Genomic DNA, 25,421 nt, shown 5'->3' on the forward strand with positions numbered 1-25,421 from the left:
ACACAAACAGCTTGTCTCTACCATTCCTGCAGCATCCTCCCGATCCCACTACTCATGTACTTCCTGCCAGACACGAGGGACATACCTCTGTCTCATGCTGCAAGCTGGTCACTTTATGGCTGGAGAAAGAGGAAGCCTTTCTGAAGTGACTGCAGTTAAGAGGAGGAGACAGATCAAGGGTTGGCAGCTTGCCAACAAATCACACTGCAGAAAGAAACTGTCCTCAAGAGCTTGGGACAGGAAGACAAATCCAGAGTTTGCTAGATTGTGTGGTGTAGAGTCACACATCTGTCTTGAACAATTGTAGACAAAGCAGTCTAGTTTTTGAACAGTCCCGTTGAGGAGCTTCCCCAAATGAGCAATACAAATGATGGGGCAAAAGTCAATTTGCTTTTTGATGCATGTTCCAATGTGGCTACTAGTCCACATGTATCAGAAACAAATAATGCCCCAATAAGAAGATGCCTCTGGGGTCTGATCTGCATACAGTATGGATGCAGTATATTCGACTGCAATTAGCCGACTCTCCTTCCTGCTAGTGTTATGGTGACATTCTTGTAAAAATAGGCTAACAATTCCCCAGAGTGAATAACTGCATTTAGCTCACAATATTCCATATAATCAGGATAAAATACACTAAATTGTTTGGGGGGAAAGCCAAGGAATGGCCCAAGGTAGAAGGCCTGCATGAAAATCTTAGAGACTGTGACTACATGCAACCACAACAGTCCAGCCTTATAGATACTACTGCATGTACTGCAGTACATGCTTCCAGCTGCCATAATATCTGTTGGATCCTTTGTGGTAAAAGCAAGGGTCAAAATTCACTTACCACTTCATGGGTCTTCCCTTTACGTATTGATAAATAGCTGTCCCCAAAAGAAAATCATTTCTAGTGGAATTGTTTATTTATAAAAATATCCGTGAGCAATGCATTTAAAAGCAGAAGTCCTTATTTTAGCTTTCCATGTACACATGCAAAACCATTTCAAATAAATTATTTAAAGGTGGGAATAAGAGCCAAATGGGAAAAGTTCTAAAAAGATAAGACTCCCTTCCTACACACACACACACACACACACACACTATTATCATTGATATAATGATAATTGAAAATGACATTGCATTGCATAAAGCATTATTGTATTTTAATGGAGATATAGTAAGTCACCTATCTCACAAAGTACTAGTTACTAAAGCAGCAAAATAAGTGACAGGCTGAGCCAGAATGTTGTCCCCAATATGATAGTTTTCTACTTAAAATGTTTTTTTAACATGGGAAAGCATTCCACTCACCTTTAATCTCATCTAGTACTGTCTATTAAACCACCTCTTTATTATATCACCTTATTAATACATCTGCTGCACATGAGACTCATGATGCTTAGGCCAGTGATCCTTAAAGTATTTCCTTTGACCATTACTTCTCCAAGCTCTCAGGCAAAGGTCTTTAACTATCTTGCTATCTCAGATGCAGGTATTATAACTGGAGATTCTAGTTAATAAATCAGTAGTTTAATACATATGTAGCATAAGCTCTAGCACAGGGTTAGCTCATGTGATCCCCTCCATTTCTAAGTTTTATACTACAACTCTCATCACCATTCTATTCTCATATGCTATTTTAGGCTGCATCAGAAGTGCAGTGTCCAGATGAACGGAAGTAATAGTACCACTCTATTCTGCCTTGGTCAGACCCCACCTGGAATACTGTGTTTACTTCTGGGCACCACAATTGAAGAAGGTATTGACAAGGTGGAACATGTGCAGAGGAGGGAAACCAAGATGATCAAGGATCTGGAAACCAAGCTTTATGATAAATGGTTGAAGGAGTTGGGTATGTTTAGCATGGTAAAGAGGAGTCAGGGAGGAAATATGATGGCTATCTTCAAATATCTAAAGGACTGTCACATGGAATATGGAGCAAGCTTGTTTTCTCTTGCTTTGGAGGGTAGGACACAAACCAATGGCTTCAAGTTACAAAAAAGGAGATTGCAACTAAACTTCAGGAAGAACTTTCTGACATTAAGAGCTGTTTGACAGTGGAATGGACTCCCTCAGGAGGTGGTAGACTCTCCTTCCTTGGAGGTTTTTAAGCAGAGGTTGGATGGCCATCTGTCATGGATGCATTAGTTGAGATTCCTGCATTGCAGGGGGTTGGACAAGATGACCCTCAGGATCCCTTCAATTCTAGGATTCTATTATCAACGACCATTGTCATGCTGGCTCAGTCAGATGGGAGCTATGGTCCACAACAGGCACCACACTGGCTATTCTTGATTTAGCTGCTTCTTTTCTCAGCCAACTTAGATGCCCTCCACCCCACCATCTGGCTGGCATCGTGCTGTCTACAATATAACCACTGAGGTCCTGATCCAAGTCTATTTAGGCAAGTATGTCTAAAGCTCTAATGAGCTTAGAAGGTGCCCCTGAGTGCCCATGAATAGGAGTGCTTTTCAAGTTTTTACAGCTCTGTGAAAGGAAAAACCAACAGGCAATTATGTAAAAAATTACTTTAGAAAAGATGGAAAGTACATTAATCTCAGACATCAAGGTCACCAAACAGCTTCTAGGATATATGCTGAAGAAATATGAAAGGTGCTCTGGTGACTGAGAAAGAGGGTGGTCAGAGACAAGCATCTTTTTCCATCCACACTGTAGTATAAATGCCAAGTTGTCAATTATTTGTTGCACAAGCTCTAGACATCTTTCCTCAAGGAAATGTATCCTTTTATGGATTTTTGTTAACCTACATGCAGTACCACCATATCATAACAGCCCTCAAGGTGGTTGCCAACAGTTAAAATATAAAAAGTGAGATAAAACAGTAAATACACCAATAAATAAAACACAGGAAAGTTTACAAATCAGTGCAAACGACACAAGCAACAACAAGAAGACCACAAGAATAGAAGCTCAGCTGCATTCAGGTACTACATAATTAAGCACCATAAAAAAGCATAATTAGGCATTTCATGGTAATGGATAGTTTAGTTGCCTCCCTTAAAGTCCATAGAAAGGACACCAAGGGCCATATGACCAGATCACAACAGGGGACAAAGTTCACAAACACAAAAGTTGTTTCTCAAGTATGCCAAGTCCTGACAATTTCTGACTTTACGGGGATTTTAAAAAAAGAATCAGAACTTTGATTTGTGTGCCCAGAAGTTTAATTGTAGCCAGTACAAGTGTACTCGTGTAATATTGTATTAGTCAACAACAAATAGAAAATTCTTGCGATGAGGCTACAGATGACAGCAAATAATAAAAATAAATAAACTTAGCAACTGCAAATTGTCCAAAGTAAAACTTCTAAGCAGTGGCAACTCCAGTAAGAGTGAAATTTGTTGTGGTAATTAATCTAGAGATTACCAGATCATGGCTAATTCTGGCAAAATCCCAATTCTTTAGGAGAGAGTACAAAAGACTAGGAACAGTTACAAGCTGCAACTATGGTCTTCAGGAAAGTATGATCCCATCTATAATATTTAAGTCTTGTTAGTTACCAAGTTATAATAATCTCCATCTTGTTTTAAATTTGCCCATCCTCACTCAGCTACTGCATTTCCCCCAAACTCATTTGTTCCATTCTTGTGATTTTTACCTTGTATTTTATATATATATGCCATTTATCAATTGCTATTGAGTGGTGTGGGTGATGTAGTTGCCTAGGTAATCATGGGCACCAGCGGCCCATGTTATTAAGACACACAGATACAGTGAAAAACAAGGCGTTGTTATTGTTTAAATTTATATACCACCCTTCACCTGAAGATCACAAGGCAGTTTACAACATGGAAACACAAAATACATAATAAACTAGCAAAAACAAAACAAAGCTCCCAGACACATAACGTTGTAACTCAAAAGTTTGTTTTGTTTGTTTTTATTTATTTAGAAACTTTTTAAATTTGCATATTCTTTCTGAAGACTGGATGTTGCAGTAGCACCAATGGAGCCAATTGCAAAGTAAATTTATTTTACCAGGATTAATATACAGAGGTGCCTTGGTTTTCAAACATCTCTGTTGACAAATGTTTCGGAACTTGAAGGCCGAAAACCCAGAAGTAAATGCTTCCATTTTCGAATGCGCCTTGGAAGTCGAACAGCTTCCGCTGAGTGTTTCTCAATTAAATTTGCAGGCCACCCTTTGCGCCTCAGTTTTCAAACGTTTCAGAACTTAGACGGATTACTTTCGAAAACCGAGGTGCAACTGTACTGCTTAATCATCAAAACCTCTAAGTAAATGGGTACAGGATAGGCATGTAATGGCTAGAACTTTTGTGTGCCTCATGGATCTACAAACTGAGTCAGAACAGCATATTTCAAATAGTTTTAGTGCAATGTTCCTCACTCAAGTATAACTGCTTATGAAGTTTAGCTTTATTTGTTGGATATTATTGTCCCTGCCCAGATTATCTGAGGTATAGACTCAGGCTGACAAGCTTTGCCCTGGGCGGGTTGCAATCTCTCAGCCTAGTCTACTTTACAGGGTCGCTGTGAGGATAAAATTGGAGTGGAAGAAACAGCACGTGCTACTTTTAGTTCCTTAGAGGAAAGACAAGATAGAAGCAAAACTCATAAAAAATAGTTTCAATATACATACATACCACCTTAACCCACACCGGGGTCAAACATACAAACCGCACAGGGTCGCTTTAGCATTTCAAAAAAGGGGGGCCTAAGCTCCATGTATGCTACTTTTGAGGTTCTTGGCTGGAAAAAAAAACGTAGGAGCGATAATAACAATTAATTTGAGGAACAGGCGAGCAGCGTCAACCGCTGCATTCCTATTTCAGTTGACGCGCACGCGCAGAGCACAACGCCGCCAAAAGGTACTAACGATCTCCCAGCGACTCCGCCCACTCATCTGACTCCACCCCTCGGGGTCCAGAGCCGCGACTAACTCCGCCCCTGCAAGTCGTTTGGCTCAGGCTCGCGCCACTGGGTGAAGAGGGCGAGGGGCGGGGCAGGCAATTTAAGCCCCGCCCCGGCCCAGCGTGCCGGCTCTGCCGTGAGCGGGATGGAGGCGAAAGCGTCTGCGCCTGCGCCCGGGCCCGCCCTTGGAAACGCGTCGGAAGCTGGCGAGCGGGCCTTGGCGACCCGGCCCGGGAAGGCCGGCGACCCCGCCGCGGCCATGAAACTGACCCGTAAGGTGGTCCTGTCCCGGGCAAAGGCCACCGACCTCAGCGGCGTCCGCAAGCTGAACTGCTGGTACGGGGAGAGAGGCCAGCGCTCACCTGGCGGCGGAGCTGGAACCGGGGTGGAAGAGGGGTCCGCGGCTGACCGGCTGGGGAACGGAAGATCCGGGAGTTAGAATAATGGCACCATAGAATTGTAGAGTTGGGAGGGACTCCCGGGATCATCTAGTCCAGCCCCTGCAATGCAGGAATCTCACCACGCGGTCGAAACACAAAATAAAGATGCTAAAACCGGTCCATTCTCCCTCCTCTCCCCTGTTGTGCTGCTGCACCTGATAGGGTTGCTACAGTTTCCTCCTGGCCAGCGTCTCTTGTGGCAGCATACCTGGCACAAATCAACAGGTGTTTTGCCCCCAGCAGATACAGCCTTGGGGAAAGCTTGGCCAGCAAAATGACTTCCTGGAAGTTGGAGTCCAACAGCAACATCTGGAGGACGCATACCTGATTGCTTGCACTGTTTTCAGTCATCCAGTGTCTGGCGCCTCTTCCATTGGGACGTTTGCAACATCCCTGCATAGTATCCCCATATGTGCATAGCAAATTCTCCACTGGTTTCGGATTGTGTGGAGAGGTGCTCATGCACATATAATTGTAGACGCACTGCAGAGGTGCAGAAATACATGTGCACAGATATATGTGTACACAGGGGCTGAGGAAGAGCTTGTCATTGCAGTGCCACTCGACACACTTCCATTAAATGCAGAGGAGAGGCAGAATGCTTGTAAAGGCCTTTAATTGTGTCTCTTTCACAAGTAGCTTTCCTTTGTTTGCTATAAATACTGTTTCAGCATTTTAAGTGCATGATCTGTTTTACCTATTAAAAAGATTGTTTTTCTCTTTTAGGGGCAGCCGCATCTCAGATGTAAGTGTTGTTCCTAACTTTCTAAAAAAGCAGTGAATTGGCATGGTGTTTGCCGTTGTTGTTTTAAAGGATAGAAGCAGAGAATTTGGATGCCCCTCCCCCTTGTATACCTTACTTGTTGAACTGTCAGAGTATCTCAAAATTTTTGCTTTCTGCTTGTCTTCAGAAGCTAATTATAGTGAGAGGATGCATAGAATCCAGTTTTCTCCTGCATGTTTTAGTTATTGGAAAAGGGAAATGCTCCAGTCCTCCTATGATTAGCAGATATGGCAAGGTCTTCATATCAATTATAGCACTTGAATTTTCCCAGCAGAGGAAGGAATGGGGTCAGGAGTGGTTCTTAGCCGTTCCTTGTTGAAATCAAACTGAGAGAGAGAGAGAGAGACCAGCTCCAAGGAGGAAGCAAAAGTTAATAACTTGATCCTTTTTGCTTCTTTCTAGAACTATACTTCTATACTAGAAGTATACTAGAAATAAGGAGGTGGCTTTACAGTAGCTTGGCACAAGTATCAGCAGCCACTATTTCATGCAGGAATTGTCAGTAAGTATGAAACAAAAGAGCTGTCTGGCTTCCTTGAGATGCCGCCTCTCTGTGCTTTGTCTTGGCCTAGCTTTCACGGCCAACTGGGAATTACGGTATTGACATGATGGCTGTAATGGACCCAGAGCCTTCACTGCCTGTACTGATCTCCATTACGGGATATAGCTCATGGGTAGAGTACATGCTTTTGCATTCAGAAGGTTCCAGGCTTGATCCTTGGCGCTTCAACTTAAAATGATTACTGGCAGGAAAAGATCAGAGTGATCACAGTCTTAAGACCCTAGGAAGCTACTGTTGTCAGAAAACAGATACTAATCTTTTGTAAGTAATTTGGAAGCAGAGCACCCTGCCTTGACACAGGTGGCCTTTCCAGCCCTGTAGTCCTGGGATTTTTATTTTTTTTAAAAAATATTGGTTGATTCAGAGTTCTTTGGCCTTAAGTTAAATAAATGGTGCAATTCTCTTTTTCTAGATTTCTATCTGCCGTGAGCTTCCCAACATTGAGGTGATCACGTTCAGGTATGTGTTGCAGTCTGTGTTGCAGTCTGTTAAAAGGTAATTGTTGGCTTACAGGGAGCCACTGCAGAGGAGGCACATTCTCGTGTTGCCACCCTCCAAAACTCTCTAGGAGGAGGCACACAAAGAAGGGCCTTGGAAGATGATCCCAGGGCCCGAATAGGTTTATATGAAAAGAGGCAGTCCTTGAGCTGGTCAAAACCAGTACTTTGAATTGGGCCCTGAAACTAATTGGTAGCCAGTGCAGTCAGACCAGGATCAGTGTAATGCTCAAACTTTCAAAGGTGGCCTGGTCACCAATGGCTACCAAGAATTCCACACAGGCGAGGTGGAGGATGTGTGCAGTGATCTGTTCTTCCTGTGCACTCAGCATAGAAATGCAGCTCCCAGTTCTTCATCTGACAACCCCTCAGCTGGCTAATATTTTTTTCCCAGGCTAGTCAACTCGGGAGGGGGGGCTTGGTAAAAAGCCCTATACAGTTTATTTCTAAACAAATCTGTGCCTTGTACGTGGAGATTGTAAATTAAGATCCATTCTGATCATCTCTTGGATGTGAACATTTACACATGCCCCTGCTGAACATTGGCACTTCATCTTCACCTGATGGTAATAAACAGCTTTAGCCTTCCCAGTTACAATCAGCCCTTCTTTTCCCTGTCAGTGATGGGCACTCAAGTTTTGTTTGCTTCCTTTTCTGTGAGGGTGGGGCTATGTCAGTGAAAGCGAAAGGAGCAATACCAGAAAGGAAAACGGAAGGCAAAATTGTGCAGTGTGCATGTTCCTATATTCCTTTCTCCCACTTACTTGGGAGAAAGCCTCCTTGAACACAAGAGGGACCTATTATTAATAAATAGAATTTTGCTATTAACCCTGCAAACTGTTACAGATGCTGACCATAAGAAAGACCCTATGTGGGAATATTTAAAATATATTTGAAAGAGAAGGTGTGTTGTTGTTTTTAGAAGGAAACCATGCAAAATATAGACAGTGTGATAAAGAGATGCAAGACTTGGTTGTAAGAAAGTTGTGGACAGCCCTGAGATTATGGATGAAGAGTGGTATACAAATTTAATAAACGAATAAAACTAAATAAAACAGTAGTATAAACAATACTGTCTGTAGTTGTAAATTAGCATGATCTCCAAACCCCTTGTCTATTCTGCTGGAGGGGGTTTGGATGCAGCAGCCAGCTCTGCCTGGCTACATCATCTTCTGTCATTGAGGGAGCTCGTGGCATTGGTGGGGAAGCCCCACTGTCAAGGAGCTGCGATCTAATGTGACTGCCCAGATGGTGGGTTGTACCAGCAGGACCTAAGCCAGTGGTAACCAGCAGAAAGGGGGGTGGGAGGGTAGACTTTGAAACAGCACTTGATCTGCTGCATCGTGTGTCAGCCATACTGCTGTCATGAGGCTTCATATGTCCCCCTGCAGAGAGACAGAGCAGTGCTGCAGATAATGTGTATTTCTCCTGGGGAATCGCAGTCAGATCATGAGCCTTATGTCATGCAAGCCTGATACAGATGATAACACTTGCATCTGGTTTCCAGCTTTCCTTTGCTTTCTCCAATAGTGCAAATCACATCTCTAGCCTGGAGCCAATGAACCAGTGCCAGAACTTAACGGAGCTTTATCTCAGGAGGAACAATATTGCAAGCCTCCTTGAGCTGTTCCACCTGAAGAAGCTGCCCCGCCTGAGAATCCTCTGGCTCTCTGAGAACCCTTGCTGTGGTCCTGATCCTCATCGCTATCGGATGACGGTGCTGCGCAACCTTCCGAATCTCCAGAAGCTTGACAATCGGAGTGTGTATTACGGCAAATTGCCCTGCCTCTGTTGGTGTTTTGCATTTGCTGATTTAAACTTCTCTTAGGTCTACATGTGGTGGTGGTAGAATCCTACCACTGGGGATCCCATTTTCTTAATACTACCCATGTGGGAAACCCCTTGCAAGTAAAGAACTAGCCCACAAGGGCTCCCTGTGCCAGCCCTAGAGCACTGAGCTCGTCTAACAAAAATGCTCTCTCTGCTTTTTTCCTGATATTTGCAGTGGTGATAGAGGAAGAACTGTCCCATTCCCTGCTGGAAGGGGAAGAGATAACGTCACCCCCGGCCAAATTGGACGTGGACAACTTCTGCCAAAACTCCACCACTGAATCCAGTGTAACGGAGTCTACAGCAGAGAATGAAAATGAAGTCATGAACTTCACCTTGGAGGAGACAAAGTGAGAAGGGCTCTCTTTCTTGCTGGTGGTATTTCTTTATTGCAACTTTATTAATATACAACAGGGGTGGAGACCTGTGCCTCTCCCGCTACGATACAATACAATATCTTTATTGTCATTGTCCCATATAGAACAATGAAATTGAAAAATCTACATAAGACATTCAAAAACCCCTAAAAACTCTGAAATCCCATTTTAAAATACAATATACTCCTATAGAAACTCCTTATACTTCATTTAAAACTAGAATTGCATTTGGGTAGAAACTGTTTCTCAGGCAGCTAGTCCTGGTCTTTATGACCCTATACTTTCTTCCAGAAGGCAGAAGCTGAAAGAGATAATTTCCGAGCTGTGTACTATCCTGCGCTATCTCTGCAGCTTTCTTATGGCACCTAACAGCATAGATTTGATCTAAGGTGGGAAGAGTGCACCCATTTATTCTCTCTGCAGTCTTTACAACCCTGGACATCATTGTTTTCTCCCTGGCCACGTAGCTCCCCAAACCACACACACAGACCATAAGTTAATACACTCTCCACAGTACAGTGGTATGTTGTTGAATTCCATTTCCCATCAGCCCCAGCTAGCATGGTCAGTCATCAGGGATGATGAGAGATGAAACCCAACAACGTATCAAGGACCACAGATTCCCCATCCCTGCTAGAGAATGTCCGCCTCAACACAGAGATTCTCCCTCTTCCTGTGTAAATTCACATAGTGTGTTATGTGAGCCAAGAGCTCGTGTCTTGAAATGCTCTTGTTGTTTGATCTCTTGTGTCCGGTAGGAGCAGCTATTCTCTGCCATTTCCGATAGCGCTGGTGGGTGCTTCCATATGGCTGCTTTACTTATTTCCTTTTTCTCTTCCTTTTATCCTGCCCAGTAAAATCCGCGAGCAGCTTGGGATGAAGCCTGTTGCTCCGAGGGAGAAGTTTGTCTCCTTGTGCCCTAGGCAGATGGAGGGGAACCGAAAGAAACGGGTGCGTGTGAGAACCTTTCCCCACTCTCAGTAGTTCTCTCTGTGTTTTGTGCGTGATGCGCTATGCCACTGCTTTGAGCTAAGCCCTGCTGTGGCGCTCAAGTCAGGAATAGCTTGGTCCTGCTTCTTTGAAATGCTGCAGGATCCTATAGGTAGGGTAAACTGCATATGTGTGAATATTTGCTGTCCCTGTGCAGCAGCATGTGGCATGAGGGAGAGCTACCCTCACAACACTGGGGCCATTGCTGAAAACCTGGATGGGGATGGGGCATGGGGGTGGTGAAGTCAGAACTGTGCAGTTGCAGGAGCTCCGGTTGGATGGCAATGCTCCCATACAACCCTGATCTTGTTGCCACCCCATAAAGCGAAGCCGCAGCAGTGCCAGTGTCCGGAGGGCAGCTCCACCTCACCATGTGCTGCTGAGTAGTAGGAAGGAGTTGCTATCTCTCTCTCCCCTGGTAAAGCAGATCTTGGCTACAGGGAAGAAGCTGCTGGCCGGCCTTGCTTCCTCATCCCATGGTTAATTCTAAGTAACTGATCTGCCCTTGCAGTCTGGGAGGGGAAGGGCAGATTCATATCATAACATAACTGGCAGACTCTCAAAAGGTATCCTGTTCTGACTCATGCATTAATTGACCTCATCCTGAGATATTTTGCCATAAGCAGCAGTAAACCAAGTGCCCCTGTTCAGAGATGCCTGGTCTTGTGTGTTGTCCTGCAGATGGGACGGCATTGCTTTCAAGTACTGTAGTTGCTGCAGATTATAAGCAAGGGAGTTCTGCCACGTGTTTGGGCTTCTCAGAGGCATCTTGCTGGCCACTGTGAGAACAGTTTGTTGATCAAGATGAGCCTTTGCTCTGATCCATGTTTGTGTAAGAAAATTGAGAGGGCAAAGTATGGTCAATAATAATAATAATTTATTATTTATACCCTGCCCATCTGGCTGGGTTTCCCCAGCCACTCTGGGGAACCAACCAAATATTAAAAACACAATACAGCATTAAACATTAAAAACTTCCCTAAGCAGGTCAAGTACTAGTAGAGACTAGACTTTAGCAAAGTAGTGAATTTCCTGATCCATTTTTGATCCCTTTGTCTTGTGTGTCCTGGGTTCACAGAACAACATCCTCAATGCCATCATGATGCTCCTAGAAGAGCTTGATTCAGATGGACTAGAAGTTGTCCATCAAACAACTGGGAACAAGCTCCAAGCCTTGCAGAAGAAGGAACTCCATGAGGACCGATAGCGAATCCGAGGCAGCTGTTTTGTGGATCAGCGGAACTAGCATCACCAGCCCTGTGCTGTTGGGCTTAGTGTGGGGATGTGCTACTGAACACAGGAAGAAACGTCATACATTCCTTGTGCATGATGCACTCAGACCATGCTCTAAGGCACACTTTCCTCTGCAATCACAACATGTGTGCCTGCATCTATGCAACTGCTACCCAGCAACCTGCAAAAGCCTTTGGCAGTGAGGGGCAAACAAGTGTACACCGAATTACAGCAAGTAGTTGTCATACGGAAAAAGGGGTCAGCATTTGTGGCCCTGCCTTCTCCTTAGTGCCTCCCCAGTAGAAGAAGAAAATCACTCCTTGTCTTGCTTCAGTTGTGAATCTGTCAGCCAAAGCTGCTGATCTGTTAGCATAGTCTTAATACTGGAACACAAATCCCTATGATACCGCCATCCTCCTGCAGTCAGGAGCTTCTGATCCTTGATCTCAAGGCCTGATTTACACAAAAACTGAGACTTTTTTTAAAAAAAAAATCATTGAACTTCAAATTTAGTGGCAAACTTCTAGGCTTTCTCTTCACCTTTCCTTCTTTTCTAAATAGTGATTTGGACTTAACAAGAATGTCACCTGTAGTCAGAATTCTGGATTTGTATAATGGAATATCTTGTTTCTTACTTGATTAGAATGCGGTCTTGCACCTTTTGGATATTGCCTTGACTTTCTTCTGCCACTTGCTTGCTTAATCTACGCAGTAACCTAAAAAAAGAGAAAAAGCAAGTTTACTTAGTTGTTGTGATGGAAGGACCAGGGGAGGTGTGGTTAATGGCATATGGTTCAGGAAGTGTATTAAAGTCTGAATCCAACAACAATACGGACTTTGTCTCTGCTCAATATAGTATCGGCTCCGTTGTGTTTAGTCTGTCAAGCTGCATCTGGTACACACCAGCACACTTTCAGTGGATGCTGCTAAGTAACTTACAGGTAGTGTGTTCTTACTTGTAATAGGAAGCTCTTAACTACAGTATCTAAAAGAATAATATTTTTTCCTAATATTTCTGGTTACAAATATGTCTCAACCAAGGGATCTGTTTTCTCTGATTACATATAAAACACAGATCTGATATTTCTGCACTCCACCTCTGGATAGATGGCACCAATTGAGAATTGCTTACTTTGTAGTGCTGGTTTTCTCTCCTCCTCCCCCCCCCCCCCCCGTTTCTGTGTCCCTTGGAGTGGATGGACGTTACACAGGTACAAGCAAGCTCTGAGTTCTCAGCCTCAGAGGTGGGCCCAAAATGCTACTTTTGACAAGTCATGGCCACTTTTTCCTACACAAGATGTTATATGTGACATCAGGTGCGGGAAAGTTCAAACTGTAGTTCCTGAATCTTCCTTTGCAGGCAAAATTCGGCACTCTTTGTTTTTGACACCTTTTTCTCTTTTTCACACCAAATTCAAAAAGCTGTGGCTTTAGAAAGTGCTCCCTGTTCTTCCTCTGCAGTCCTGGGTTGAAGTTATACTCACCTGATACCATGTGACAAGTGGATGTCCACACCCATCTGTCAAACTGACCTGTGAAGGGCTGACCCCTTTGGTTCTCCTGTCCTAAGCAATAAGACTTGTTTGAAGAAGCAGTAGCAATGACTCTCAGGGCATGGAGAGGGCAGTGTTCACAAGGTTTTAAGCCACGGGTGCCAGCCTCTGAATGGCTCTCAGTTTGATAACGACACAACTAGTAAGGAGCTACTTGTGGAAAAACTGAGCTGAAGGCAAATGTGCCAACCAACAAAGCCTGAGTAATATTTACCAGCTGAGTATTCTCTGAGGAATCCGATTTCTCTTTTGAGATCTGTGTTGCAGTAGAAATCCAACATCTTGTAAAGGATGTAGGTTCATCACAGGAGAGACCATTTGTGAAGTAATACTGGTTTACCCTAGTGCAAGTATTTCACTGTATTCAAAAGAATGCTTAGCATAATTACGTAATACAATTAGCTGTTAGAAAGCCACTACCAAAACACAACTACCAAAATCATAATGCCCGTGTCATAATCATAACAAATCTATTATGCGCCCATAGTTGGAATACGGTGTCTAGTTCTGGAGAAATAATATTATAGAGCTGGAAAAAGATGCAGAAAGGGGCAACCAAAATGACCAAGGGACTAGAGCAACTCCCCTATGAGAAAAGGTTCCAAAGTGGGACCTTTTTTTAAAAAAGGCAAGTAGGTAGGGACATCATAAGTGGGGTACCAGCCCAAGCTGGTAAAAGATGGTGGAGCCGCTATAGCTACTTTACTTACAGTGACAAGGATGGATCAAGGAGCACCTCAGATCTATGCATTCACAAATGCAACCCTGCCCAGAACATGCATTATTGCCCAGTCCCTGGGTCCACAAGATTTGTCTTGTAAGGATATGGCTTCTTGGTCTTCATCACTGCTTCAAGGCGCTGGTCCAGACCTTGCATGGCACCTCCTGATTTGGGTACAACAGACAAACAGCTGAGTATCAGTCTACTGGTGACGGCATGCTCCAAACCTCCTATATGCCAAATACTATTGGCATGTATGGACTGTAATCCTTCGGCACTTACTTAGGAATATACAACTCTGAAGGAACTAGATCAGTGTTTCCCAAACCTGGGTCTCCAACTGTTTTTAGACTACAATTCCCATCATTGCTGACCACTGGTCCTGCTGTAGCTAGGAATGATGGGAGTTGTAGTCCAAAACTATCTGGAGACCCACGTTTGGGAAACACTGAACTAGATTTCTTAGTAGACGTGCCTAGGATTGGGCTGCAAGATAAGACATTCTCTTGGACTGCATGGACTAAAATTTGCTCCTGCAGGCTGACTCATCTGTATTCCAGTATAACCATAATCAGCATAAAACGGTTTTATACTGAACTCCTGTCACCCTGAAGAATATCTCATTCTTCTTTAGAAGTGGACTGTAAAATGAACCTTGATATGTCCCAGGGTAGCCTCTTCTAGGGTGCCAGGAATCTGAAATCGGTTACAACCAGACTAATGAGCCATAAAAGGGGACTTGCATGCTATTTTGTAATTCTCCACACTGGCAAAGATGTATTTGTTCTCTTATTTTAATTGCTCCTACTCATGAATCTCTAATTGACTCTTCTTTTGAGGTTTGCACTAATAACTGTAGAGAAAAAAATGCAGTTTTAGGTCTGCAATAAAAAGAGAGAGAAAACAGCAAAGACTCCAGTTGAGTTTGTGTTGAAGTATCAGCAACTGAAGGCACTTTCAAAAGGGACAGCAGGGACAGTTCTTAGTGCAGGGTGTATCAATTGTGAATGCCATTAATGTGTTCTGGAAAATAGAATAGGGCTCCAATCAGTGTATGTTTTACTAATGTAGAAAATATAGGTTATGGGAAAAGTTTATTTCGTTATAGCTTTCTCTGAATTTTTTGGGTGTTGTCTCATTCTGTGTGTTTGCCAAATAACTGAGAAGCATAGAGAAGATCCTTGCTCCCCTCCTTGAACACAAAACCAGGCTTACCTTCTTTCTGTCTTTCTGTCTACAGCATAAAGTGTGTTTATAGAACATATGTGAATGTTATCTTTGTACAGCAGGCGAGTTTTACACATGCTCGTATCTTCCTCCATTCAGGAAAGCAGGAGGCACTATCAAGAGTTCAAGGCCACAATCCAGCTATGTGAAAACACACAAAAGAGGGTAGAGAGTAGGGCTGGAGAGGGTGTGTGGCTGAGGTAACTCTAGGGGGAGCTACCATATTTGCCCTTAGGAACCCCCCTGCCCAATGCTTTAAGCAACTGCAAAGCAGTCCTGTGAGCAGTGCATATTAAGTTTATACCAGATGCTAACATGAGTGTAGACTAGTGCTGAAAGAGGGAGGAGCAGGTGCACCTGAATTGATCTAGTTGTCTCCAAAGCGACAGCAGAGATGTTTCATGTTGTCACTCTTTTCCATGTGAAGCAATTGTTCCACCAATTGCTTTTATGCTTTGGCCCTGGTTGTGAGAGCAAAGATAGCAACTTGCCCATCATTTTCTCTGCACAGTAGTTAACTTCACATAGACACAAGATCATGTTTTGCAAACCAGAGCAGTGAGCTGATGACTCTGAGGATCAGCCTGTTCCCACTTGGGAGGAGGAGGCTATCCACCACCTGCCAGCTTGACTGACATCATTTAGAGAATTCTGGTACATCCTTGGGTGCTGTGCTGGGCTTATCATTGTACATTCCTTTTGATGAACTTCTTGTTCCTATGTGGGCCCAGCATAGAACACTACCTTGAGTCCTATGGACCCCTCCCCCCCCCACAAAAACAACCTGTACTAAATAATTAGGAATGACTAACAATTTCCCTCTTGCATAGTTCAGGGCCTAGTCATCTCAGTAGTTTTTGACATCCACCAGAAGTTCTAGAGAAAGTGCAACTGAGTTGGCTGGTTAATTGTCCCAACATGGTGTGCTATGAGTACGCTGCATTGTAATCTCACTGGGATTTATGTCCAGAACCTGTCATGCTCTTCCTGAAGATGTGGGTGTTAAAACAGCCAGGCACCCTGAGCCCGGCACCGTGAAAGGTATAAGATTCTACCTGTGTATAATGTAAGACACAACCCATCTATTGATATTTGATCCTAAATGTCTTGTAATTCTGGAAGTGGTGGAAGAAAGCATTCCAAGAGTGGTGTGGAGTAAGGAAAAGGTTTAGAAAATAACAGGTGTCTTGGTCTAGGGGTATGATTCTCATTTCAAATAAACACAGCCCAACCCCATGCAATGCTGGAATCCTGTCCACAGCCATCCCTGGGTGGGCTCAAACCACCAACCTTCTGGTTAACAGGCAGACACACTGACCCATGGCACCACACATGTGAGGTTCTAGGCTGACATTCCTGACAAGCTATTCTTATCAGGGATGGGCCATGGCTTAGTGGAAGAGTACATAGCTCAGGGCACAGGCTTAGCAGGTTCCAGGTTCAGTTCTTGACATCTGACTGGATCTGTCTGAGACCCTGGAAAGCTGTTGCCAGCCAGAGCAGACAATGTTTGAGGGACAAACTGTGTGATCTAGCATAAGGAAGTTTCCCATGTTCTTATGTCTTCATCGTGAGGAGACTAGAGGCAGAAGACCCATCACCATTCCTGTCTCTCCATCATCATGTTCCAACTTCTCCCCCAATGGAGAACTTAGGGTGCAGAAGGCTGGTATTCCAGCACAGGACAGCATCATTCCTGTTAGCCCATCCCATGCTGTGAGGTCAGAGACAGTTTCCCCAAACAGGAAAGAGAATCAAACTGAAAACACACACAGGTTTGGTTCATTGATTTCTTTTAATGTACTTCTAGAAGTCACAAAGCTGTGGCACAGACAAATACAGGCAACACAGGACACTGAGTTCACAGATGTGTATTGGGAAGAGTACGCAAAACGGGTGCCACCATCGCAGCTCTAGCCAGGAAGATGGCTCAGTCAAACCAGTCAGACAGCGTGGAGAAGAGGGTTTTCCCATGCAAATCCACGACACACTGGGCAACCCCAGCCCAGCATTCAGACATGCTGTCATGTCCTGGTTGGCATGCATCACCCCAGTGAGGGAAGGTGGGGCAGGGGAAGAGAGGAGCTGCTCCACTGCTACTTTGCAGTATCCTGCTGACATACTTCTGCTAGACAATATCTTTGTGCTGGATGTTAACATGATAGCGGCAGAAGGTCTTGGTCCCAGATCAGACCCATCAGTTGTCTTACAGCACTCCCCAAGTTGGGGAGGCCCTTGGGGACCTCACATTCTCTGTGACTCCCATCTAAGGGACACCCCCTTCTGGACTCCTGCAATCTCCATGGCACCAGGCCCAGAAAGAATCTAAAACCAATCCCCATTGTCCATCTGATTATTGAGTACATGATTCTTTAAATAGTGTCTGAATAAAAGAGTAGCCTGGGAAACAGGGATGGACCCTTTCTGGAGTGACTGTGCTGCCTGGAGTGAATAGGCTCCAAAGAGGGAGCCATGGACAGAAGAACACTCACCCTCTTAGGCAGTGAGGAGTATACAGCAGTGGGTATGGAGTGATTCCACAATGTCAGCCAGGCTGGCCTCAGTCACACTCCTACAGGCTCACAGTGGCACCAGCACTGCACTCAAAAGGCATGAGAAGGCCAGAGGAAGGGGGGGGGAGTTGTGGGTGTGTGCAGGGAAAAACAATGGAGAACTAGTCTGGGTGAGCAGAAGAGAAGATTGCAGCTAGAACCCCTTTTCGATGCTGAGCGTGCGACGGGTGACATGCTCAATCTTCCCAGACACATATTCAGTCAGGCTGATCTGGTAGTGGGCCAACATCTTCAGCATAAGGCGCAGGTTCAGCCACCACTGTTCCTTGGGAAGCCTGTGCCTGCAAGAAAGGAGGGGGAAAGCGAAGTCAGCACCAGGGTTCAATCTGAGCTGGGGCTCAGCCCTGGAATGCGTGATGTCGTTAGCAATAAACAGAGCAGCTCTGTGCACCTGTGAAGTCAATTCCCCTCTCATAGTTGGGGGAATTCAAATCTTTGCAAATTGCAACGACCCCAATCTCTACCTCCCAGAGGGATGTACAGATCAGATTCTGTGCTGAACTTCACAACACAGAAGGCTCAAAAAGTGTAGCAAAATGCGTATTTTACAATAAGGTATAAATACAAGTGTGTACTTTGATGGGGAAAGCCTTCGCTAATGTTGTGGGGAAAAGACATCCAAATATACATATTTAAACACTAAACATTTTCTCCTGAAGTTTTTTTAAAACTCAAAGAGATTAATGCAGAAATGGGAGGGGGTATGGCTGAACACATGTGAAACTGACACAGATCGGAAACAGACCGTCCTGCCCATATCCTTGTTTACAGGCAGCCTCCACCCATCTGTGGCTGTGGAGCATATCTTAAGTAAGAATTCATCAAGGGAGAGGCAGGCAAGGAACTTGCCCAGCTCACTTTGATGTTCAGTATGCTTAATTCTGAACATTTGACTCCCAGGAGGGATGAAAATGTCCCCACCGGCAAACAAGTCACAAGGCTGGCCAGCAAACAGAGAGTACCTCACCATTTCCCAAAATATCTGGGCACTTCCCACTTCCCTTAGAAAGGAAGCACAAAACAGAGCTAAGAGAACTGTAGTTAACGCCTCACAGCCATTCTGCCCACCAGTCCTTTCCATGAAAAGCACTGGCAGGAAGTGTCCTCCCTGCTCCCAGAATCTCACATTCCGTGACTCAGATGGCAAAAGAGGTGCCTACTTACTCAAAATCTGTGACTTTCTTGAGCTCAGTCACAGGGCTAAATGACACAGCCTTCCTCTTCAGGCCTATCACACAGGCAGAATCGGCAGAATTGGCAAATACCCGGCCTGTGGAAACAGAGAGGACTTTTACGTGTGGTGCCGAGAAATTCTGGCATCAACCAAACGGCTTGCCATTACTTGAGAAGGCCTGGATGTGGCTACCCTGGTTGTCTCCGGCAGAGAGCCAGTAGCTATAGAGGCTCCTGGAACCCCAGCAAGTCAACAGGACTCAAGAAAATTAGTTGCATACTGTTTTCAATGACTATGGGCACACACTGAAATACTGGTCTCGTGAGCAGTCCCCACAGAGCACTCAGTGGCTTCAAAGCACAAGCACAACAAACCAAGGAGGCCTCAATTTAGGATGGCATCCTCCTCCTAGGTACAGGCAAGGTGCCTCAAATTACAATGGTTCCCTGGGGTGCCACCCTGCACAGTCCTGGCTAGGCCCTGGCAGGGAATGGACCATCTCTCATGGTAAGGGGGAAGGCACATGTGCACAGCAGCCTCTTGGCATTTGTCCCTTACTGAAGGAGCAGTGGTGCTTCACCCGACTCCCTTAATCCCTCTCCTCGGTTGATTAGCAACCATAAAAGTGGTTGACAGGCAGATGGAGGCATGGTGCATAAGAAGTTCACCTCATTCTGCCAAAGTTCTCCTGAGGATCTTCCCTATTATGAAACACCGGGGTGAATATTTCCGTTCCCAAGGTGATCCTCTCTGAACATACCCTTGCGGTAAACTTCCTTCAACTTCTCCGACATCCACAGTACAGCTTTCACACCCAGCTTGGTGCCGTAGTTGCGGTCAAAGGGGGTTGGGGCACCTCCCTAGAGACAGAGACAGGGAAATGAAGGCAGTGCCCAAAGGGTGGTCATGCCACTCCTGCTGCAAGGGAGGCCGAGCTGTTCTGCTGGGGCCACCCCACTGAGCAGCCATTTTGCATGCCTCTTCTGCAAAATGAAGACAGTTCAATGAAAACTAAACAAAAAACCCTGGTCAGCTGAAAGCTGGAAAACAGGACTTTGGCATGTACCCCACTGCCCTGAATGGAAGAAGTAGCTGATGAGTGTTTTCATGCAAGACAAAAAGTATTCCGGTTACAAACTCTCAAACAAAAGCTCTGCTGTTTTTCCCAGTTAATATCTGCCTGCCTGCCTTTTCTCCACCAGTAATCTTCTAATCCATTAGAAGTGACTTAGCCTGACACTGCCTTGTGGCTACCCAATATGTAGCAATACTTGCCTGCTGGAGGTGGCCTAGGACGTTGATCCTGCAGTCAAATATTCCTTTCCCTTCGGAGGAGTATAAGTTGTAGAGGAACTCAGTGGTATAGTGCTCATGGCACTTCTCGTTGCTAAGAAGACAGCAAAAGGGAGAAGGCACTTTAAAACACAGGCAGCTCCCTAATAATACCAAGTCAAAACTCTTAGTTCATCTAGCTCAGTGCTATTGGCACTTGACAAGCGGTGGAGCTTCAGGGTTTCAGGAAGGAGCATTTTCCCAGCCCTGGTGGGAATCGAACCTGGGGACTTTTGCATGAAATGTATGTGCTTTACCTGCTGCGCTACAGCCCCTCCTCCCCTTTGATGCACTAAGTGAGTATGACTGTATCTCTCACAGAAAATACAGCATAGAAAGCATCCCGGGCCCAACTGATTTAAAATGCTGAAGCCCTCGGTGGCGGAGTCTTGTGTTTTTTATACACTGGCTTTTTCCATACAAGACCTTCTGCCCTCTGATTTCATAAGGAGGGCCCTGCTTCAGGTTTCATCCCCTAATCCACAACAAGAATAAAGGGTGGGGCTTTCTTGGTAGAAATCCAATGAAACACACCAGGGCCAATCATTCTTAACTCATTCTTGATCTTGTTTCAGTGACTGGTTCCTGATTGTATGCTGCATTTTTATTGGGTTTTTCAGGATATATGTTTTAGCTTTTAAAAATATTTTCTGAGGCTCTGAATTCTGCACACAGACTTTATCTTAATTCCAAAACAAGGGAAAGACAGTTTTTGGAAAGAAAAATCAAAATGAAGTAAGTTTGTTTGCACAAGTTAACAATGCCAGGGATAAGAGCTTTGGAGAAGAGTCCTTTATGATCCAAGAAGTGTGCGGGATTGAATATTCTTAACGTTTTGCTCTGCCAGGACTACACAGAGAACTGGGTTTCAGGCAAATGCCAACAAAATTTAGACAAAGGAAGCAAAACTAAACCAGTGACAGTGTAGCCAGCTACTGAGCACTGGCAAAACCATTCTCTCCCCTGTACTAGCCTTGCACTTGAGGAATCTCCTCTGCCCTTTTTCCGCAGGACTGCGGTAGAATCCATCAGATCTCCATCCCGGCAGGGAGCCAAGCCTAATCTCATCACATTTCTAAAACCATCCATCTCTTTTCAGTGTTTCAGAGGTTTCTAGGCTGCAATTCCTTCATTTGTGCTGAGTCACTATTCACGCATGCTACAGAGATCCAAGTCTTGGCAATACTCCAGGGATTGGGTCAGCAGAGTCACAGAGAACAGTGCCAACCCTGTGATCCAGGAGCAGATGATGGCATCCTGCACTATTAGCTGATGCTTCCCATAGTTCAGAGGCAGTGAACCAAGCTCCCATCATCCCTGAGCATTGACCATGTTGGCTGGGACTGCTGGGAGATGGGAGTCCAGAATCATTTGGAGGGCCACAGATGTTCCTATCACATATATTGTTCAGCATAGTACACTCCCTCTGCTGAACACATCACTTGCTCCCTCCTTTCTTGAGGGAGATAGTCTGAAAAAGACAGTCTGATGAACCCATTTTAAGCCCCAAATCTCTTTATGGCTTTTTCAGCTACCGTCTCAGCCTTTTTAAAAGAGCTGCTGCCATAGCATTGGCACACTCAATATAAAACTGTGTATTCAAAAAAGCTACAGAGATAAAAGTTATTTCAATCCCAGATGACACTGAAGATTTCCATCTTCTTCAAGAACTGAAGCACGGCCGTTTCAGAGCCTTTTCCGCAACTCACCGCAGTACTAGGCCTCTCTGAATGTCTGTTTTCATTTTGTCAGTTAAATGTTCAACATTTGCCTGGAAAGACACAAAGACCAATCGTTTTCATTGGAACAAATTTTGCTGATTCAAGAGAAAACAGCTCTTCAGAAAAAGGAAGAAGGAAATGTCACTTCTGAGCTACAGAGAGAATGAGATTAGATAAGACAAGACTATAAATGCTTTGCTCAAGCCTGACCGTGTTAGAATCAACTGTCATTAAGTGCAACAAACAAGTGAAAAGAAAAGGTTAACCAGGAGGGAAACAGAATGTTTTAGCAGCTTAAATAATCTTGGTCACTGTTGTTCATGATAGCAACACATTTATATGAACAACAGTTGCTGCATTTGTTCCATTGATGTAAGTCAGCCTTCCCCAATCTGGTGCCCCGCAGTTGTTGGTGGACACCAACTCCCATCAGCCCTAGTCAGCCTGGCCAATGACCAGGGATGATGGGAGTTGTAGTCAGAAACATCTGGAAGACACTATGTTGCAGAAGGCTGTCTTCAAGTAAACCATTTTATAGCTTGGGTGTATTCATTGCCAGTAAAGATGGCAAAGGCAAAAGGCTCCCCCAGAACAAGAATGGAAAAAAAATCAGAAATGGAGAAGTGGTCACCATCAGATGATATATTGCTTTTGCTCTATGATCAGGAGTTTGCTAGCATAAATGCTTGTATAAGGCATGTCTAAGGAGAGGAGAGATTGTTGCCTCAAGCAAGCAAAATGCTTGTCTGATGTAACAGAGCTACTTTGAATTCCATCCTAACTGCCTTGGGCTTTGGAGCCAAAATTTGCTGTAGTGGAAAAGGGTGGCAGAGGGATAATTCATTCTGCCTCATTTTTAATTTACCCTGTAAAAGGAGACAGACGAGTTGTCACGATGAGCATTGCCACCACACGTGGTCCTAATATCTCCTCTCTCTTTCAGCCCTTCCTGCACTTCCAATATCCAGGTAAGTTACAGGATTCATTGGGAACACTTCAGTCTTCTCACAGATGGAACATGACTTATGTAAGAGAGGATGTCTGCATTTTATAGAACTACATATGTAATTTAGGTCTTGCTTTTTCAAATATTGTTTAATAATAATAATAATTTTTATTTATACACCGCCCTCCCTGGCCAAAACCGGGCTCAGAGCGGCTAACATCAAATGTATAACACATTAACATAAAATGAGCCAATCAAATAAAATACAGATCAGGATCAGAATAAAATCCAAACAGATGGCAACCAGCAGATTAGGGTTGGGGACGTTAAATGCTCACCAGGCCCAACTGTTTGTGCTGAACTTATATGAGCCTGTGAGAAAAATTGGGAGGCCACTTTCATGCAAGTTCTTATGAAAGGGGAGGGCTGCAACATGAAGTTCAGAAATCAATAACAACTTATAGGTTCCTGATAAGCATTGATTTGAAGTTTGGAATTTTCCCCCCAACCAGGATTCATCTTCTTTTCCATATTCCCTCCTCATCCACCCCCAATTATCATGCAGTCCTCTGCCCTTTGCACATTTGACAAATGCAATTCTGCCACCAACACACCTTTAAGTCATGAATGGTGAAAGGATCTTCGTAGACGTAGGCAGCATCAGCTCCTGTTGCAATGCCAGTCACTGTAGACAAGTAGCCGCAGTAACCGCCCATCGTCTCCACAATGAACACTCGTCTTTTTGTGCCTGAGGCGGACTGCTTAATGCGGTCACAGCTCTACAGATCAGGGAGGAAGGAAAAGGATGCTTAGTTGCCCAGGTGTTAAGCTGAGTTTCTGTCTACCATTCTGGGGCAGGTGTAGTTTTACGTGGTCTGTATTACTCCCCTGCTCCACCTCCTGCCTCCTCTTTCTTGCCAACATTTCTGATATATGCAATAGAAATACACTGATGAAAGAAAGGTTACATAATTCATCTCCCCGCATGCCTAGTTCCCAGTATTCTGCGGCTGCTGGATAGACCCATCTTACCTCCATGGCAGCATTGACAGCTGTATCGGAACCCAGGCTGAAGTCAGTGCCTGGGACGTTGTTGCTGATGGTGGCTGGAATCACACACATAATGATGCAAAGCTCATCATACTGCCCACGTGCTTCCACTAATTGTAGTACTCCCTCATACGCCTGCAAAAGACAAGAGTGGCAGAAATGTAAGCCACATACCCAAGCCTAAGCACTGGGCTGCAAGGAGTACAAGATAAAAAGAAATTTTACACCTCTGAGCATCTTAAATCTAAATTTTGATTGACTCTCTTGAGCTGGGTAGGAGTCATGACCTAGAAACGAACCCTTGGAAACTGGGTATCTATCAGTCCAGAGGTATTTTTGATACATAGTCATTTAAAGCATATGTTTACTAAAGAGGATTGCAATTGTTGAAACAAAAGGTACTATGAAAAGAGACCAAAAAGAGACTAACTCTATAGATCTCACTATATACTGTATTTAACCTAGTCCATCATCACATGGTTTTTATTGGCTGCTTCCCAAGGGTCTAAAGGCAGGAGTGGGGGAAGGAGGATGGGGGGGGGGGGAGCAAGGAGAAAGGAAAACTCATGTTTGTAGTACATGATAGTGGGGATTACAGGAAGGCCTTGGTGTGGGGAAGAAGGGTTTCTGTGTATGGCAGTTTTAGTTCTTTGGTGGCTGGGGGGAAGAGAAAGGAGGAATTGGGGAAGCAGCAAGTGGAACTGGCAGGGGAGTGGTTAAGGTGGCATTTGGAGATATGAGGGGGAATATGGGAGGGTTATTTAGGTGATGAGTGGAAGAAAGCTGGAAAGGAGGAGGAATTGGGATGGGGAAGGTGGAAGTGGATGGGTTTAAAGGGGCATGTGTTCTATGACTGAGCTGCAGCTCAATGTGGGTAATTCCAGCCTTGCAGTCTGTCTACAGACTGAAGTACCAACATCAGTGCAATCATGCCTGGCCCAGCTTTTTAGGAAAAGGAGAGAGGCATTTCTCATTCAAATCTGAAAGTGTCCAATGAACTTCTCCACACCTCAAATCCTCCAACAACCAGCAGTGCATGGATGTTAAATTTCCGGACATTTTCGACAATCTTTTCCATGCATGTCTTGGGAAGCGTTCTGGCAAAACAAGAACAAAACAAGCTGTTAGAAAAGCTGCATCATGATGCCTGCCTCTTCCTGCTTTACCGCACCTGCTTAAGAATAGGATTGTCTTAGCACAGTGAAGGAAAAGAGAGGAGACGCCAATTCCATGAAGCAGGCAAAGAGATCCTTTGAAATCTTCCACATTTAATTTGCTGCCTTACTTTCCAAATAACAGCATAAAGTCAAGCTAGAGCATGCGCCAACGGCCAGCCTTTGATAGGATATGTTCTTTGCCAAGGGAGCAGAGACAGACAGGCTCACTCACTCCCCCAGACTGGCAAGTGCAAGTCATTTAGGAACAATGCACCTTTTGTATTGCTTCCTGCAGAATGAATGGCCTACTGACCAGCAAGAGGAAACACGCTTATTAAACCAACTTCCTCCCACTTTGGCCATGCTAACAATTGAA

At 44.5% G+C, this 25,421-nt stretch overlaps 3 protein-coding genes across 6 annotated transcripts in view; 1 reads left to right on the forward strand and 2 right to left on the reverse strand.

Annotated features, from left to right (window-relative positions):
• The window catches only part of TRPM2 (transient receptor potential cation channel subfamily M member 2), a 42,581-nt gene extending 37,682 nt beyond the window's left edge, over positions 1-4,899 (reverse strand). The window contains exons 1-2 of the mRNA XM_083506292.1: positions 4,611-4,899; positions 86-149 (exon numbers count right to left, since the gene is read on the reverse strand). The gene's annotated coding sequence lies outside the window, so the exon portion shown is untranslated. The remainder of the gene's footprint in view (positions 1-85; positions 150-4,610) is intronic.
• A 124-nt stretch (positions 4,900-5,023) lies between these two features.
• On the forward strand, positions 5,024-12,422 carry CFAP410 (cilia and flagella associated protein 410; the record flags this gene model as incomplete). The annotated part of the gene is made up of 7 exons (XM_083506605.1): positions 5,024-5,214; positions 6,045-6,063; positions 7,077-7,123; positions 8,692-8,921; positions 9,167-9,341; positions 10,223-10,319; positions 11,437-12,422. 7 exons carry the CDS (start codon positions 5,024-5,026, stop codon positions 11,563-11,565), a joined length of 888 nt encoding a protein of 295 aa, XP_083362731.1. The 3' UTR covers positions 11,566-12,422.
• Positions 12,423-16,868: 4,446 nt separating this feature from the next.
• The window catches only part of PFKL (phosphofructokinase, liver type), a 42,736-nt gene continuing 34,183 nt past the window's right edge, over positions 16,869-25,421 (reverse strand). For 3 of the 4 annotated variants that reach the window (XM_083506399.1, XM_083506402.1, XM_083506401.1), the window contains 8 exons: positions 24,898-24,985; positions 23,871-24,023; positions 23,453-23,617; positions 21,881-21,942; positions 20,115-20,226; positions 19,600-19,699; positions 18,830-18,935; positions 16,869-17,946 (listed from right to left, as the gene is read on the reverse strand). In XM_083506399.1, the coding sequence (XP_083362525.1) occupies positions 17,799-17,946; positions 18,830-18,935; positions 19,600-19,699; positions 20,115-20,226; positions 21,881-21,942; positions 23,453-23,617; positions 23,871-24,023; positions 24,898-24,985 (934 nt within the window). In that variant the 3' untranslated portion in view covers positions 16,869-17,798. Of the gene's footprint in view, positions 17,947-18,829; positions 18,936-19,599; positions 19,700-20,110; positions 20,227-21,880; positions 21,943-23,452; positions 23,618-23,870; positions 24,024-24,897; positions 24,986-25,421 lie in introns of all 4 variants that reach the window. The other variant, XM_083506400.1, reaches the window with a different exon arrangement.

This window comes from Podarcis liolepis, assembly GCF_965112155.1.
Source record: "Podarcis liolepis genome assembly, chromosome: 5".
Lineage (NCBI taxonomy): Eukaryota > Metazoa > Chordata > Lepidosauria > Squamata > Lacertidae > Podarcis > Podarcis liolepis.